The 16,788-nt window shown below is 34.7% G+C and overlaps 4 protein-coding genes across 6 annotated transcripts; 3 read left to right on the top strand and 1 right to left on the bottom strand.

The window, feature by feature from the left end:
- The first annotated feature begins 6,014 nt into the window (after positions 1-6,014).
- Positions 6,015-7,842, top strand: LOC139813601 (splicing factor C9orf78). Its single transcript, XM_071779180.1, has 6 exons — positions 6,015-6,235; positions 6,312-6,420; positions 6,507-6,652; positions 6,787-7,005; positions 7,213-7,346; positions 7,532-7,842. The coding sequence occupies exons 1-6, from the start codon at positions 6,114-6,116 to the stop codon at positions 7,693-7,695; spliced, it is 894 nt and encodes a 297-aa protein (XP_071635281.1). The 5' UTR covers positions 6,015-6,113; the 3' UTR covers positions 7,696-7,842.
- LOC139813602 (uncharacterized protein CG1161) lies at positions 7,811-16,698 on the bottom strand. 3 transcript variants are annotated; one of them, XM_071779182.1, is made up of 6 exons: positions 16,450-16,698; positions 16,241-16,359; positions 15,873-15,987; positions 15,632-15,772; positions 15,285-15,455; positions 7,811-9,375 (listed from the first exon to the last, which is right to left on the bottom strand). In XM_071779182.1, exons 1-5 carry the CDS (start codon positions 16,510-16,512, stop codon positions 15,306-15,308), a joined length of 588 nt encoding a protein of 195 aa, XP_071635283.1. In that variant the 5' UTR covers positions 16,513-16,698; the 3' UTR covers positions 7,811-9,375; positions 15,285-15,305. The 3 variants fall into 3 exon arrangements, with proteins under 3 accessions (XP_071635283.1, XP_071635284.1, XP_071635282.1); XM_071779183.1 differs by lacking the exon at positions 7,811-9,375 and adding an exon at positions 14,763-14,892; XM_071779181.1 differs by lacking the exon at positions 7,811-9,375 and having other exon boundaries at positions 15,003-15,455.
- Positions 8,593-13,026, top strand: Flo1 (flotillin-1). The gene is made up of 10 exons (XM_071779177.1): positions 8,593-8,734; positions 9,155-9,230; positions 9,305-9,395; positions 9,731-9,874; positions 9,957-10,076; positions 10,912-11,127; positions 11,199-11,386; positions 11,461-11,671; positions 11,747-11,911; positions 11,989-13,026. Exons 1-10 carry the CDS (start codon positions 8,683-8,685, stop codon positions 12,004-12,006), a joined length of 1,281 nt encoding a protein of 426 aa, XP_071635278.1. The 5' UTR covers positions 8,593-8,682; the 3' UTR covers positions 12,007-13,026.
- On the top strand, positions 13,271-14,613 carry LOC139813486 (ADP,ATP carrier protein-like). Its single transcript, XM_071778998.1, has 4 exons — positions 13,271-13,518; positions 13,634-13,892; positions 14,020-14,251; positions 14,350-14,613. The coding sequence occupies exons 1-4, from the start codon at positions 13,365-13,367 to the stop codon at positions 14,611-14,613; spliced, it is 909 nt and encodes a 302-aa protein (XP_071635099.1). The 5' UTR covers positions 13,271-13,364.
- Positions 16,699-16,788: the final 90 nt, after the last annotated feature.

The following is a 16,788-nucleotide window of genomic DNA, read 5'->3' as shown; positions in this document are numbered from 1 at the left end:
GCAGATTGTTAAGCATTCACGAAACAGGCGTGACGTATCACGGCAATCATTTCAAAAAATGATTACTATATATAAACACTAAATTTTACTGTTACTAAATGTTACTCACCGATTGATGGTGGAGTGTGAAAATGTCAGCTACGTATTATCAGCTATGATAGTTCTGTAACATAAATATAAGGTTTAACTAGGTTATTTGTAATTAACGTACAATTATAACGTTCACAAATTAAAACGGAGCTCAAAATAATTAATAAAAATAATATATTGAATCTTTTAACTTAAAAGTATGTCAAAGATTAAAGTTTTTCTTTCTTAGACAATAGATCTCAGACAATAGAAAAAAATATTTATATTTAGAGTTATATCTTACAATTAATAAAGATAAATAATTATATAGATATAAAAAATGAATTATGGAAGTAATTGATTCTTGATTACATTAAAGTTGCTGAAATAAATGAAAAAAGAATAAAAAAGAAAATTGCAATAGTTGAAAATAAAATATTGACATTTTAAAAATATGAAGCTTTTCTACAGATTTCTTTTTTACAAAAAGAATTAGTGCAATATATTTATATATGTAAAATAAAAATAAAGACTTATATTCTCTTATAGAGAAAAGGATAGGTATTAAATGAGTTAGGCGTGTGTTTCCTTTATATTTATAAATACTTTTTGAATGTGTGTATAAATAGAAGCATTATCTCTCTTATAAAAACAAGTAATACATATTTTAATAATGCTGTATATTCATCTGATATATAATATTGAATCTAATTTATCTATATACTACCTTGATCAAAAAGTTCCCGGAATTTATTTAGAAAATGCAAAATACAAGTTTATTCATCAATATTAATATTGTCTCCTTCGAAGTACTCCCCATCGACTGCAACGCACTTATGCCAGCGCTTGATCCAATCCTCGAAACATTTTTTATACTCGGTGTTCGGTATGGCCATCAGAGCCGTCTTCGATTTTTCCATTTATCTTCTTTCAGCTGCTAAAACGCGTTCCCCGTAGTGGTCTTTTGATTCAATTGAACAGAAAAAAGTCGCAGGGAGCCAAATCAGGTGAATTCGATGGCTGTTGGATGGTATTCGTTCCGTTCTTGGTCAAAAAGTTGCGGATAATGATGGCATTAACGCACCGTCGCACAATGCCATCATTATCCGTAACTTTTTGACCAAGAACGGAACGAATACCATCTAACAGCCATCGAATTCACCTGATTTGGCTCCCTGCGACTTCTTTCTGTTCAATCGAATCAAAAAACCACTACGGGGAACGCGTTTTAGCAGCCGAGAGGAGATAATGGAAAAATCGAAGACGGCTCTGATGGCCATACCGAACACCGAGTATAAAAAATGTTTCGAGGATTGGATCAAGCGCTGGCATAAGTGCGTTGCAGTCGATGGGGAGTACTTTGAAGGGGACAATATTAATATTGATGAATAAACTTGTATTTTGCATTTTCTAAATAAATTCCGGGAACTTTTTGATCAAGGTAGGATATGTGAGATACAATATTATATATGATTAAACTAATTTTTACTTCTATAAAACGCCAATTTTTACACAATATTTTATAGTTTATCCATATAATCAATAGCTTGACATTAATATCAACAAATACATCATATATAATATTACTTGTTAATATATATTTCTATTTATAAATAATTTATAAATAATTAAAATTTATAATAGTTTAGATTATGTCAGGACTATAAATTTTTTTCTTATTAAATTTTATACAAGTTAATATTTAAAAAAATAATTGTCATTAAGATGTTATTTTTTTATTAAAAAATTTATTGAAATTATGAATAAAACTTGCGTACAGAAATTATTTCTTTATTTTTATTTTAAGCACACACACACATGTGTTTCTTTTAATCTCTATCCTATATTCGTCCAAAATTAAATATTTTATAAATTAGTACAAGCAAGCAATATAGTATATATCTATAAATATTTCTTTAATATGTGTATATATATAAAGTATAAGTATTATCTTTTTCTTATAACAAGAAATCCATATTTATTTTAGACATTACATTTATTTAAATATTTTCGTATGTTACAGATCAATTTTGTATATAACTCCTCTGCTGTGAGTGAAAAAAGGGATTCAGATGGAAGAACCCGGGAGAAGACTAAGGAAGCCTAGGAAAGGTATCAAACGCCGTTGAAGCAATGATTGGTTATTTGTACTAAAATTAGTTGATTTGTTTTGATGATTTAAATATAATAATTAGAGAAAAAAATTAATCTAAAATTTTATAAAAATTTATTCTTGTGCAGATGGTTTTTGAAAAATGTATAATAATTTTAATAGATATTTAATGTATATAAAGAAGCCATTAAGAAATTCTATGCATATAAGAATTATCTTTTGAATTACTAATTATATTTTGAACGTTTTAATTATATTTTATGTTTGTATATTAGAGAATCATCGTGGCTGATAACTTGATCCACTGTCGATTGGTGAGTGACAAAAAGTATTATTAATGAGATAACGAATCTGTGAAATTCTATAAGATATATGTATATTTATGCATCATTATAATTGGATTATAAGTAAATATGGAACCTCTCTCATGAATCTGTTGACTTAAAATAGATGAGCTATAAAAAATTATGACATATTTTATTTCGGACATATTTTACGTTATTTAATTTGGTGTTCTAATATGCTTGAGGCTACACTCGCACAGGTACATAGAGAAAGAATACGATAAATAGAAATTAACGGTTATTTAACTATAAAAATATTAATAAAATTAAAATAAGGACCCGTTTTAAAGTTTAAAAGTTTTAACGTATTAAAGTTATTAAACTATACTTATTCAAAATATATTGAATGTTTTAACTCAAAAAAGTAAGACTGTAAAGTTTTTTTCCTAGACAATAGAATTCAGACAACAAAGATAAAATACTTATATCTATATCTAGAGTTGTATCTTAATAAAGATAAATAGTTTCATAGATATAAAAAATAATTATGGAAACAGTTAATTCTTATTGGTTACATTGCTGAAATAATGAAGAAGGTATAAAAAAAATTAAAATCGTATTGAGAACAAAATATTAGCATTTTAAAAAATATAAAGCTTTTTTACAAATTTCTTTTTCCCCCAAAAAATTAATACAGAATATTTATATATGCAAAATAGAAATAAAGACTTATCTTTAGATGGGGAATAATAAGTTATTAAATACGTTAGAGGCATGTGTTTGCTTTAATTTCTTCTCCAAATATTCATCCGAGATTGAATATTTTATAAATTAGCATGCAATTAAGCTACATGTATATCTGTAAATATTTTTTCAAATATATGTATATAAAATAAAAGTATTATGTTATAAAAACAAGAAACATGTATTTTAATAACGCAGTATATTATATTTATTATATATAACAATATTATATTAATGTTTATAAAGTGCCAATTTATACATAATGCTTTATAGCTTATCCATCTAATAATTGAAAAACTGGTTTATAACAAATAAAACAAAATAATGTGATGTGTAATCATAAAAATTATTTGTTGCAGAACAGAGGAATTTTTTTACAATAATTATCATTGTTTATTTTAATTTTCCTGTTAATAAAGATATTTAATTTTAAATTAATATATATTATATATGTATATATATATATTTTTTTTAAATAAATATGTTGTTGCAAATAACTTATAATATTATAAATAATGTAATAAGGAAATACATAATCGATACGTAAAAGCACAGGTATATTGTGCGACAAAATGGAAATGTTATCACACACACTGACGAGTAAAAATATTTAGATCAAATAAAATATTTATTTTGATTGCTGCCAATAGCTTATTTACTTAATATAATACACATATTTATTTAGAATTAAATATTTTTATTTAAATTAAGTAAAAATATCTAATTATAAATAAATGTGTGTATTATATTAAGTAAATGAGGTATTGGCAGCAATTTAAATAAATATGTTCTTTGATCTAAATATTTTTTTCTCATCAGTGTGTGATACATTTCCATTTTATCGCACAATATATTTGTGCGTTTACGTGTCGATTATGTATTTCCTTATTACATTGTTCATGATATTATAAGTTATTTACAACAATATATTTATTTAAAATTATATACACATATATACATATATTAATTTAAAATTAAATATCTTTATTGACAGGAAAATTAATATAAACAATGATAATTATATTTAATCTAGTAAATAGCAATCTAGATAAATATTTTTTTAGTGCAATATTTATGTGCAATATTCTAAGTATAACTACTTACCAATTAAATAAGTCGCGACGCCACTCGATCGTTCCGCAGCCGATCCGTCTCGCGCCCGTCGCGATCTAGAAATGAAAGGGGAGCGTAATTAACATATGGCAAAGGCACTTCGTCTAGTTCGTCTCCCGCGCGCTCAACTTTTCGCACCGAAAACGTCGCGATGTCATTTTCGCGATTATCCGCGCGACGTGCCTTCGGCCGAACAAGTATCGCGAAATACGTATTTTTTAGAAATATATCTACACCCGAGCGCTGAATCGATACTACTCGATAAATACTGCAGTAAATAATGCATGCATAGATTAATAAAGGTTACACTTACCAATTAAACAACTCTCGCGACGCCACTCGTTCCGCAGCCGATCCGTCTCGTGCGGCTCGTGCCCTGTCGCGATCTGGAAATGAAAGGGTAGCGTAATTAACATGCATGAGCAACATAGCGAAGGCGCTTCGATCGTCTCTCGCGCGATCAACTTCTCGCACCGAAAATCTCGCCGCGGCGTCACTATACGCATCCCGCGCTTAACCACTCTTAACTTCGCGATTATACAATTTCTGTACTTTGAGCAAATACTGCATGCTCGCCTTTTAGTGATTGCCACTATTTACATTCTAACGAATACGATCACCCGCGATTGTCCGCGCGACGCGCCTGCGACCAAACAAGTACCGCAAAATACTTATTTTTGAGAAATATCGTTACACACGTTACATCCGAGCGCTGAATCGATACTACGCGATAGGTGCTGCGTTAAATATAATTCATGCAAGATTAATAATGCTTACTCTTACCAATTAAACAACTCCCACGACGCCACTCGTTCCGGAGCCGGTCCTTCCACGTCCGCCGCGATCTGGAAAGTGGAAATGAATGAGAACGTCTGACGTCATCAATATGGCGGAGACCCGTCATCCCCCGCGCGCGAAACTTCTCGCGCCAAACCGAGCCAAGGGTGCATTGGCGACATTGGCGTCGCTACTCGCCCCGCTCTCACAACTTCGCGATCACGAATTTTCCGAATTTCGAAAACCGAATACTATTACGCTAGCTTATGATCACGATCGTTTTTTTGCATTCTAGCGAATAGGCGTACCAATATTTTTGACAAATATCCGCGATATTCGCGACATTGGAAAATACGACGCAATCGTCACTTTCGCGATTGCCAGCGTGACGCGCTTTCGACCGAATGAGTACCGTACTGAAATGCGTATATTTTGCAAACCGTTAATACCCGAGCACTGAATCTATCCTACGCGCTAGGTGATGCGTTAAATAATGCATGCAAGACAATATAAAGCTTACTCTTACCAATTAAACAACTCGCGACGCGCCACTCGTTCGGGGACCGATCCGCTCCGTGTCCGCCCGCCGTCGCGTCTGCGCGTTCTGGAAAAATGGAAGGTAAACGTCATCAATATGGCGGAGGTGCTTGATCTTCCGCGCGGATAATTTGAAATTTCTCGCGTTCTAACGAATAAGTGTATTAATATTCTGGAATAGATATCCGCGACATTTGCGACATTCAAAAAGACGATTGTATTCTTAGATCTATATATTCCGCTCTCAGATTTCTCTCTGCTTACAATTTATAGCGAAAACTTGAATCAGAGTGAATTCGATTTAGTGGAGACTCGAACCCGATTTAGCGGAGACTCGAACCCTATTGATGGAGATTTATCAATCGAGTGACAGCGACTCTCAGACTCTCAGCGACTCTGCGTCAACCTGCATTAACCTATCTTTTGTGGTTTTGCTCGAGAGAGAGTTTAATTAACTGATTTAATTAATCAAAAAAATGGGCAGCGGCGATGATGAAGTACCTAACATCCAGTTCAAGAAGAAGAAGAAGAAACCTTTAAGAAAACGCGAAGCTTTATCCGATGATAATGACAGCGAGGAGGAAAAAGTGTCTCTCAGGTAAGAATTGTATTTATTCTATCTTAATTAAATAGTAACGTGGGAATTAGCGTGATTAGAAAGAGACTTATTTCAGGGAGAAGGTTGAGGAGATGAAGATCATTCAGAAGCTCCGCGAGAGACCCGCTGGAGTCGACGTCGTCGGTTTGGCTCTTGGAGAAAGCGGTTCATCTGATGTCATAACGGTAGGATACGTCTGGATGCATGTATAATAAAATTAAAACACAGGGTGGATGATGTAATATGAAAGATGATCTATATGTTAATTTAGTCGGATCCCTTCAACATGAAAACGGGAGGAATGGTAAACATGGCTGCATTGAAGAATACAAAACACAAGCCAAACGATGCATACGAAACTGGCATTGGCACACAATTTAACGCAGAGACTAATAAACGCGACGAAGATGAAGAAATGTACGACAACGTTTGCATCTTTCTATTATATTTATTGGTAGTGCTTAATCAGTGATGAATATATTATTAAGATTAATTATTAATCATTGCTAATTTGTATGTCATATCACAAGTTCATATGATTATTCTTACAGGGTCAAGTACATAGAAGAAGAATTATCAAAACGCAAGAGTAAAAATAATAATGATGCGGCAAATAGTGGGAATAATGAAAAGGGATCATATTGCTCGCCCGAAGAAGCGGCGTTGCGCGCCGTACCTGAACACTTGAGGCAGAGCTCAGCCAATCGTAGTGAGGAGATGCTTTCGAATCAGATGCTCTCTGGTATTCCAGAGGTTGATCTTGGTATAGAGTGAGTATATTTATAATAATGTGCATACACAGTTAAAAAAGATATTTTGGACACCTGTATGAGAGAGAGAGAGAAAGGAGATGATTTTTCAATGTCGAAACTTGAAGCAGCGTATAATAACGATTTCACTTCATCAAATTTATTATACATTTTAAAACGTATTAGTTTTATAGTAGACATTTTCCTTAAAATTCAGTTTATTTTCAGAGCTAAAATTCGTAACATCGAAGCTACCGAAGAGGCAAAATTGAAACTTCTTTGGGAAAGACACAGAAAGAAAGATGGACCCTCGCAGTTCGTTCCTACTAATATGGCTGTAAATTTCGTGCAGCACAACAGATGTATGAGTTTTATTCACTTTATTATTCTTCATAGATATACATGAAATTATACGTACGACATTCCCAAATTGTTTTGAACTTATTAACTAGTCGCAGCCGTTGCATGCATTTTGTTTCCCTACAATTGAATTCTTCGTGTTAGACACATAAACTTTATTTAAACGAAATATTTATTATAATTTCAGTCAACATAGAAGACTCAGATTTCCAGAAATCGCAGCAAGGCTCCGGCGACAAGAAGAAATGCACCACCAAAGAGGATATCCGAGGAAAGCGAAAAGACAATGGAGAAAAGGCGACGGACGACTACCATTATGAGAGATTTAAAAAGCAATTCAGACGATTTTAAAACAGACTGTATTATTAATTTATCATGTTATACTCTTTGGGTACACTTAAATGTTGATGGGTTTTTACATCGAATGTTTTTTTTTAATTGCAATTAAAAAAATCAAGAGACAGTACAATGTTACAATACAGTTTTATTTTTATTCGCTTACATCGTTCACGTCCATTTAAAGCTCGAAAGATGTATGTCTTACTCTCGTTACCTAACTCTAGCTTCCTTCTTTTTAGAATATATTCTTTTGATGATTGATAATTTATCGTAAAATACGTCTAACTCCGAATATCTTTTACCGAAATAAATTCTGGGAATGTTTAGGATTTTTCGAGGGTCTTGGAAAATATGTATTCAAATATTGTACTATTAATTATTATTATTATTATATAGTAATTACTACATTACGTAGTAGTTATTACTATTATAATACTGTCCCTACTTTACTATATTCTTTTTACTAAACGCGTGTTTAAATCCCCTTAATCTCCAAGCGTTTGACATTTGGAGCTGTCAAACGGATGCGACTCCAAACTAACGTTGTCGGTTTCTTGTGATCACGGACGATCTAAACGCCGAATATCTTCTTCCTGCAAATAGCTATCTCCGAGACACGAAGACGCTCACTTCGACCGCAAATTAAATCGAATCCCTCGACGCGCTGGAAGATCTTTTCTTCTTGGTCAGAAAAGAGTCGAGTTTCAAGAGATGTATCGTAAAAGCCCCTTTAAAAGTCTCATCGTCAGACCTTTAAAAGTATCAATTTCAGTAATATGCCAAGGTCCCCCTTCGCTCATGCGCTCTGCGTTCTGGACCAACATCGTAGGGGAGCCGGGAGGAGGATAACGCCGGCGACAGGAAGGAGGGGAGGAATTTGCGCCTTCGTCGCGTTGTACGTGTATCTCTGTGTACTACGAGAGGCACGTTGACGTCAACCGACTGCTTGAAACTCACGGTCTTTACGCACAGTGGCCGTCATTACTTTGACGTATAATTATGAGTTGTGGATTTGTCACCTGCGGCCCAAACGAGGCTCTCGTCGTCTCAGGTAAACGAGCGAGGAATCGTCTCTCAGCGCCGCACAGATATCTCGTTTTCTCACATATTTCGTCCGCATATTTTTTCCCCTCCCCGATTTAATTCGTAGAAAAAGGGAAAAAAACATGGGAGAAGCTCGCTCGGGCGTCTTAGATAATTGATCCGCGTGACGAGACGGCGGTGGGGAAACGCGGGATCGATTGAGAACCGCACCTATATACTGTGCTTTAATCGCATTAGAATCGCAAATTGCTATCTGTTATATGCAAATAATCGAATACCGCTCGATTGTACACGTAGAATTATGTGCGGCTCGATTCTTTTACTTACATATTAATTTAATTATGTATTAATTTAATGAACCGTTATCTTCCTCATGGTCCTCCGTATTGTCAGTTTTCTAATTCAGTTTTGCATTAACTTCTTCCAGGATGTTGCTACAGCAAACCTCTCTTGGTGCCTGGAGGGCGGGTGTTTGTTTGGCCCTTCGTGCAACAAGTACAAAAGTGAGTGTCATATAAGTACTTCCGTAGACATAGCATGATGAATTCCTCGGTTTATGCATATCTTATCTTTACAGAATTTCTCTGAATACGATGACTTTACAAGTCGAGAGTCCAACGGTATACACCTGTCAAGGAGTTCCGATATCTGTAACAGGCATAGCACAGGTAATTAAAAAGAAAGAAGCTTTTATCTATGCTATGTGTCTATTTTATGTGTGTCAAGATATTACATATATTTATTTTAGTCGTATGTAATAAAATTGACATACATATGTATATGATTCAAATTAGATCTAAAATAACTCATAATGACACATAAAAGTATAAGTTGTAAAGTTATAAAGTTATAAAGTTATAAAGTTATAATGATTCTGGAAACTTTATTGATAATATATATTTGTTGTTGTATAAAATTTGGAAAACTTCACAAGTGTGTTATAAACGAGCTTTAATGATCTTAACATGACACACTCATATATTGCAAAATGCATTTGCTCCAGGTGAAAATTCAAGGACAAAATGAAGAGATGTTATCTACGGCGTGCGAGCAGTTCCTTGGAAAATCTGACGATGAGATACATGATATAGCTCTCGTCACTCTAGAAGGACATCAACGAGCCATAATGGGCAGTATGACTGTAGAGGTAAGTTGAGCATCAATATAAATTGTCCTAAATTGCCTATATTAAAAGCTATTAGACTCGTGAGGTCCACTCTTTGCCGTAGGAAATTTACAAGGATCGTAAAAAGTTTAGCAAGGAAGTCTTCGAAGTTGCGAGCAGTGATCTAGTTAATATGGGCATTACTGTCGTATCGTACACACTGAAAGATATTAGAGACGAAGAGGTAAGTTTGCAGCATTTCTAATGTATAAAAACACTGTATATAAACACGGTATGTAAGTCGAACGCGTAAGCATTCCAAATCTTCAATTAAGAAAAATAATGCTGATAACATGTACAAATCGTAATTGAACTACTAAAGTGTACATAGTGTACATACAAGTGTATAGAGAGATATTCGAAAGACCCCCTTTAAACGATTCAATAATGTCTATTAATAGTTGATACGTGAGTATAAACTTTTTAAAATAATTATTATAGTTAGATCTTGTATGTCGTGAATATTGAATACATTTTTGTTTTGCTACTTGCAGGGGGCAAAGGTACGTTCAAATTTTATTTTATTACTATTATACCTGATGTCACAGCGCACACCGCTATGTCTTGTAACATTATTGTTAATTCTTCAGATTCTACAAGAACAAAAATTTTTATTGCTTTTTGTAACAACACAATTGTGCACATTTACTGCTGATTCGATACTGAAGTATCTTTAAATAACAAAATGTGAAGATATTGTCGGAATTTGTCTTATTTCTTTAATAAAAACATAGTTTAAAAAAAAATTAAGACTGGAGATATGATTTTTAAGAACGTCTTAAACATTGTTATTTGTAAAATATTATTTTGTATAAATTGCTAAAGTATTATCTTCAAATTTTTCTATTTAAAAATATTTTTAAACATTGAACTGGAGCTACGATGTATACTTATATATGTTGCCTTTTTGGGTCGCTCAGACATTGCTTACTTAAATGCTGAAATCATTCGTTACTCATTGTATTATCATAAATGTTATCATGTCGTGCAATAATTTTATGAGAATATATTATTTATAGGGTTATCTGCAAGCACTCGGTATGGCACGTACAGCAGAAGTGAAGAGAGATGCTAGAATAGGTGAAGCAGAAGCTCGCAGAGACGCTCAAATTAGGGAAGCTATCGCCGAGGAACAAAGAATGGCTGCACGTTTCCTAAATGATACAGAGATCGCAAAAGCGCAACGTGATTTTGAATTGAAAAAGGCTGCTTATGATGTCGAAGTCCAGACCAAAGTAAGGAAACTTCTAATGCTTTCTACAATATATGTTCCATGAACATTTTTTTATACAGATATTACTTACAGAAAGCTGAAGCAGAAATGGCCTATGAATTGCAAGCGGCAAAAACTAAACAGAGGATTATGGAAGAGCAAATGCAGGTGAAGGTTGTGGAACGCAGTCAGGAGATCGCCGTGCAGGAGCAGGAAATGATGAGACGCGAAAGAGAATTAGATGCCACTGTACGACGCCCCGCTGACGCGGAAAAATTCAGGTATTCAATAATGCTTACAAATAAATCTTTTGTTGTGCATCGACTAAGATTTGATGATTTTGATTTTTTTTTAGATTAGAGAAAATGGCCGAAGCAAATAAATTGCGCCTTGTTATGGAGGCTGAAGCAGAAGCTGAAGCTATTAAGATTCGCGGTGAGGCAGAAGCCTACTCTATCGAAGCGAGAGCTAAGGCAGAGGCAGAACAGATGGCAAAGAAAGCTGCAGCATGGAATGAATACAAGAGCGCAGCCATGATAGACATGATGCTTGATACGCTCCCAAAGGTATATTGATCTTTGCAACGTTTACAAGCGTTCTCTCTAATAATTGTAAATATTCTAACTTTTAATTGTCCTTAGGTTGCCGCTGAAGTAGCCGCTCCTCTTTCTCAAGCAAAAAAGATAACCATGGTTTCAAGTGGCAATGGTACTATTGGGGCAGAAAAACTAACCGAGGAAGTTTTCAATATTGTACAGCGTGTTCCAGATCTTGTTAAAAATTTGACCGGCGTGGACATTGCAAAGGTACGCATAAAAACTTGTGACTGTCTGCATTATAAAATTTTAAGTTAGTTTTATCATGCGCATATTTTCTTTTTCAGTCGGTACACGCAGCGTAAATGAGCGACATGAAGGACAATTGAATAATTTCCCCGTCATATGTTCGTCAATGTACATTTATAAAAAGTATTCAGTGGATCCTTTTGTTATATGTACATTTGCTTTAAATATCTTGCTCTGTAGTGTGGGCCAAGTGTAATTGGACATCGGAATTCCTATATTACGAAAATTCAACACTTTCACTGCCATTTATAGCATCTGTCTAAAACACGTGTGTACATGATCTTAAACTGATCCATTACTTTCAATTTCGAAAGTCAGTAAGCTAGTTAGTAGTAAATGCTCTGATGATATTTTATTATAAAACTTTAAGAATAGAGTACCTCGCACAAGGAATTTCGTTTTGTTCATTCCAATAATTTTTACTAATCCAGACAGTGAAAGTGTGGTATAACATTACTTTCGCTTATTACTGATATTATTTTTATACCAATCAATTTCTAATTAAGATTTTAGTAACTGCTTAGTGAATTTTCCTAACTCAATCCTAACGTATTTTTAAATATAAAAAAAATGTGTGCGTTCTCTGTCGAATCTCTCGAGGGCCGATCACGATGGCTCTGTTTATCTGTAATTCTATGCCAATATGTGCCGAATGCAATTTCTCCAAATGTTCTATTACATGTATCTTATAAATATAATTATCAAGCATCTGTTTAGATTTATTAGAGATGAAAATATTTGATGTTTCTTAACATCACTTAATAACGTTCAACATAAAAGAGATCTTTCTTCTAGTCCTTGAGATAAATTTATATACATAAACATTTGACGTGAGCGTTCTATTTTCTGTATCTACAAGAGATAAAGAGAAGAATAAGTAATATATTTTATCCCACGTTTATAATGTATATGAAAATCAGAGATCACTGTGATCCAATCATTTATATGAATCATAGTTGTAGCTTTTGAATAAAAGCTCCTGACCACATACATTTTCATGACCGACATAAGGTTTTAAACAAATATATGTCCAATTTTGTGTAAAGCAATGACACAATTAAATGTTACGAGCACAATTCGTGTGTGTCTTACTTATTCATTTTATTCGTTCTACAATTTTGCGATTACAATTCTAATGATTTTTAAGCGTTTTAGGGGATTTTCGAAGAAACCATTCTCCAATTGTTTTAAAGCAGTGCATCTTGTAGATCGACAAAACAAGTGACTCGTAGCATAGTAGATCTGACGTTATGTTTCATTCCCATGACAGATAGGGCAAAGATATGTGATACTTCGATATTAACGTAAATATATGTGGCGATTAAAAGTATGTAAACGTCGCGTGATTTCAACGAGATCCGCATGACGGACTGTTAGTTACTCGGAATCTGTCGATTTTGGCAAGCCCCAAGAAATGGACGCGTACAGATCTTTTCTGATAGATTTTCTCGCAGGCGGTCTGTCCGCGGCGATCGCAAAGACAGCAGTCGCTCCTCTAGAAAGAGTGAAATTATTGCTGCAAGTGCAGCATACCTCGAAGCAGATAAGACCTGAACAACAGTACAAGGGTACGTTGGAGCGATTTGCTCCGGTTTGATACACCACGCAAGAAATAATCTCCATTCTCCACACACACACACATCTGTTGGTTTTTCAATTTTTTAATCGTTAAAATTTCATTAGGTATGATAGACGCGTTTGTTCGTATACCTCAGGAAACGGGATTTCTTAGTTTCTACAGAGGCAATTTCGCCAACGTTATTCGATACTTTCCAACTCAAGCACTCAATTTTGCATTCAAAGATAAATTTAAGGCCTTCTTCCTGGGAGATGTGCCGCCAGATGCTTTCTGGCGACAGTTTGCTGGAAATCTGGCAGCCGGCGGTGCCGCTGGTGCGACATCGCTCTTATTCGTGTATCCGCTCGACTTGGCCCGTACCAGGTATGCCTTACATACATAGAACGTTACAAAAACTTAATTTAGCGCGATTATCAAGGTGGCACAGTTTGAACGTTAAATTTCAGAACAGTCTGTATTATTTACATATGACAAGAGTCTAACTTTTTAGATTAGCCGCCGACGTCGGAAAAAGTGAGAAACGGGAATTCAAGGGTATAACCGACTGTATACTAAAGATTTTTAAATCGGACGGATTTTTTGGACTGTATCGTGGCTTCAACGTTAGCGTACAGGGAATCGTTATATATCGCGCGACATACTTTGGATTTTATGATACTATGAAGGGTATGCTGTCCGATCCGAAGAGCACACCGTTGTACATGAATTTTATAATCGCCGAGGTACAGATCTATCCTTTCTCATCACGAACATATAAAGATGAAGCGACGAATACAATAATTTTTTTTATTATGCACAAGTGCCATCCAATCTTTTGTAGATAGTAACAACGATGGCGGGTATCGTGTCCTACCCTTTCGATACAGTTAGAAGACGAATGATGATGCAATCAGGGCGAAGTAAGGCTGACATAATGTATAAAAACACACTGGATTGTTGGGTAAAAATAACGAGAAACGAAGGTCCCGGAGCTTTCTTCAAAGGTGCATTCTCTAACATTCTTCGCGGCACCGGTGGTGCTCTCGTCTTAACGTTATACGATACGATCAAAGATTCGCTTGGAAAAGTAATCTTAAAAGATTGAAAACCTTAGGAATTCATCAAGTCCTCTACCACTGCAAAAACTTGTCTTATAAAATATATACGATTAAGTGTTCGAGTTTTATACATAATTATCTAAGGATTTTCATCTAGTGCAATAATAAATATTATTAAAAAGAATTTTATCAAAAATATAGTAAAGATGATTTCTGTGTTTTACTATTGTTCTCACGACTAAAAATACTTTTGAAAGCTAGCCTTACAGCGTGGCGACAAAATTATCGGAATCCCTCCGCGAATTAGCTCTATGCTCACATATAATCTAAAAATTAATTTTTTTATTTAGGATTATATAGTAAATATTAAACCTGAAATATTTATTTATAGATACTTCTAATAAGAATGTATATGTCGCAATAAGCGCGGTTAATATATATTTGATAGTTTATTTTTCAATGCACTATAATCACAAAATAAATAATAAAATCTCTGAATATATATATTTTCGTTTAAATGTCAGCCGTGACACGATCCAACGGATAGAATTTTACGAAAATAAAATGATCGAAAACTAGCTCGCTGACGCTTAATGTTACTTTATTACTGCAATATATTTATATTTGATCGATACAAACTATTCGCGGAAGATTTGTTGTGAAAGGATTGAACAAATCGCAACTAGAAGTATTCTGTATGTGTGAATATTTCACATACTTAGAGAACAAAATGTGCAACTTAGTTCAGCATAGTATGACGATCATAAATATTCCGCCTCTGTTCCCGAACCTGTCGCTTCCACTTGTCTTGCTGGTGTCCGACGCGATTCAAAACATTGCCCCTTTCCCCCATTGGATGTGACGTTCCAGGTGCAAGAGACGAGTCGTCCTTTGCAATAAAAGAAGAAAAAGAACATACATGTTCGGCACATTTAGTTGTTAAACATCATACTTATTTCACCCACTCACACACACAAGTTAGAGAAAAGTGAGATCGACGAGAAAGAGAGAGAGAGAGAGAGAGAGAGAGAGAGAGAGAGAGAGAGAGAAGAGGGGGGTACTTACCTCTTCATTATTATGTTCATGATAACCAATATTTGCCGACGCCTTGTGTATCCGTTTGTTGAGCAACGGATCCAGACAAATTAAAAATAACATATAAATTACTAACAACGAGATAACCCATATAACTATTATCACCACGATCTGTAACAAACATTTTCACCATGTTATTACGATCTACACGACAACGATATAAGGTCTACCCAAGGGTCTACCAGTGAGGTCTACCAGAAAAGATAAGCACCTTAATAATAGTCGTGTTCCTGTTTTCGTATTTGCAGTCGCATCGCGAGCAAAATACCTCTTCCTTGCCCTTTATCTGCTCACCAAGTTTCGGCAGGACGACGCTCTCACACTTGCTGCAAATTACATATGTATTACAACAGATATAAGCAACAACTAAAAGGCAAGTAACATTGCCAATCGTATAACATGGGTAAATTGGGGAACCATTATTAATCTAGCTGAAACTCGTAGGGACCGTTTCATTTATATAGAAATTCATATAAAATTTTATATATATAAACGCCAAATTTAATTACAATGAAACAAAGGGGATATTTCTTGTCCTAAAAATATTTATCTTGACACATTTACACATTACGGAATTACCATTGTAACGGTGGAACATTTATAATGTACGTGAGACGCTCCGTGGCCGACTGCGTCGTGTTTGTGACGGAAGAGAGACTCGGGCAGATGCATTTGCATCTCTTGTCGTCATATTGCGCCTGCAATCATTCGCAATCCGTTAAAAAACATCCGTGATCTCTGACCGAAGACTGAACTGAACACAATTCATCGCGAGAACGAGTCCTAACCTCAGACAGCTGTGACAGATAGACGATAACGATTATCGTAATGGGAAAACCGTACTTCAACATCGTGCTCCTTTCATTAGTAAAAAAAAAAAACGTAAACTTCGCAGGTCCTCGATGTAATCGAGCACGGTTACGCGTGACGGCGATTAACGACGTAGGAAACCATCGTCCAAAACAGTCCAAAACATAACGCACCAAGCTGTCAAACAGATTTCGCTCGTTTCGCCAACGAGTACAGGGAGTACAGGGAGTACAGAAAAGACAAGTGATCCCAGATCGTGGGATATCTGACGCATGCGCAGTAACGCACACGTGCTTTACCAGTAACGTATATATGTA

Source organism: Temnothorax longispinosus, chromosome 5 (assembly GCF_030848805.1).
Source record: "Temnothorax longispinosus isolate EJ_2023e chromosome 5, Tlon_JGU_v1, whole genome shotgun sequence".
In the NCBI taxonomy this organism is placed as follows: domain Eukaryota; kingdom Metazoa; phylum Arthropoda; class Insecta; order Hymenoptera; family Formicidae; genus Temnothorax; species Temnothorax longispinosus.
The sequence above is the reverse complement of the archived record's forward strand: the minus strand, read 5'-3'. Positions and strand labels throughout refer to the sequence as shown.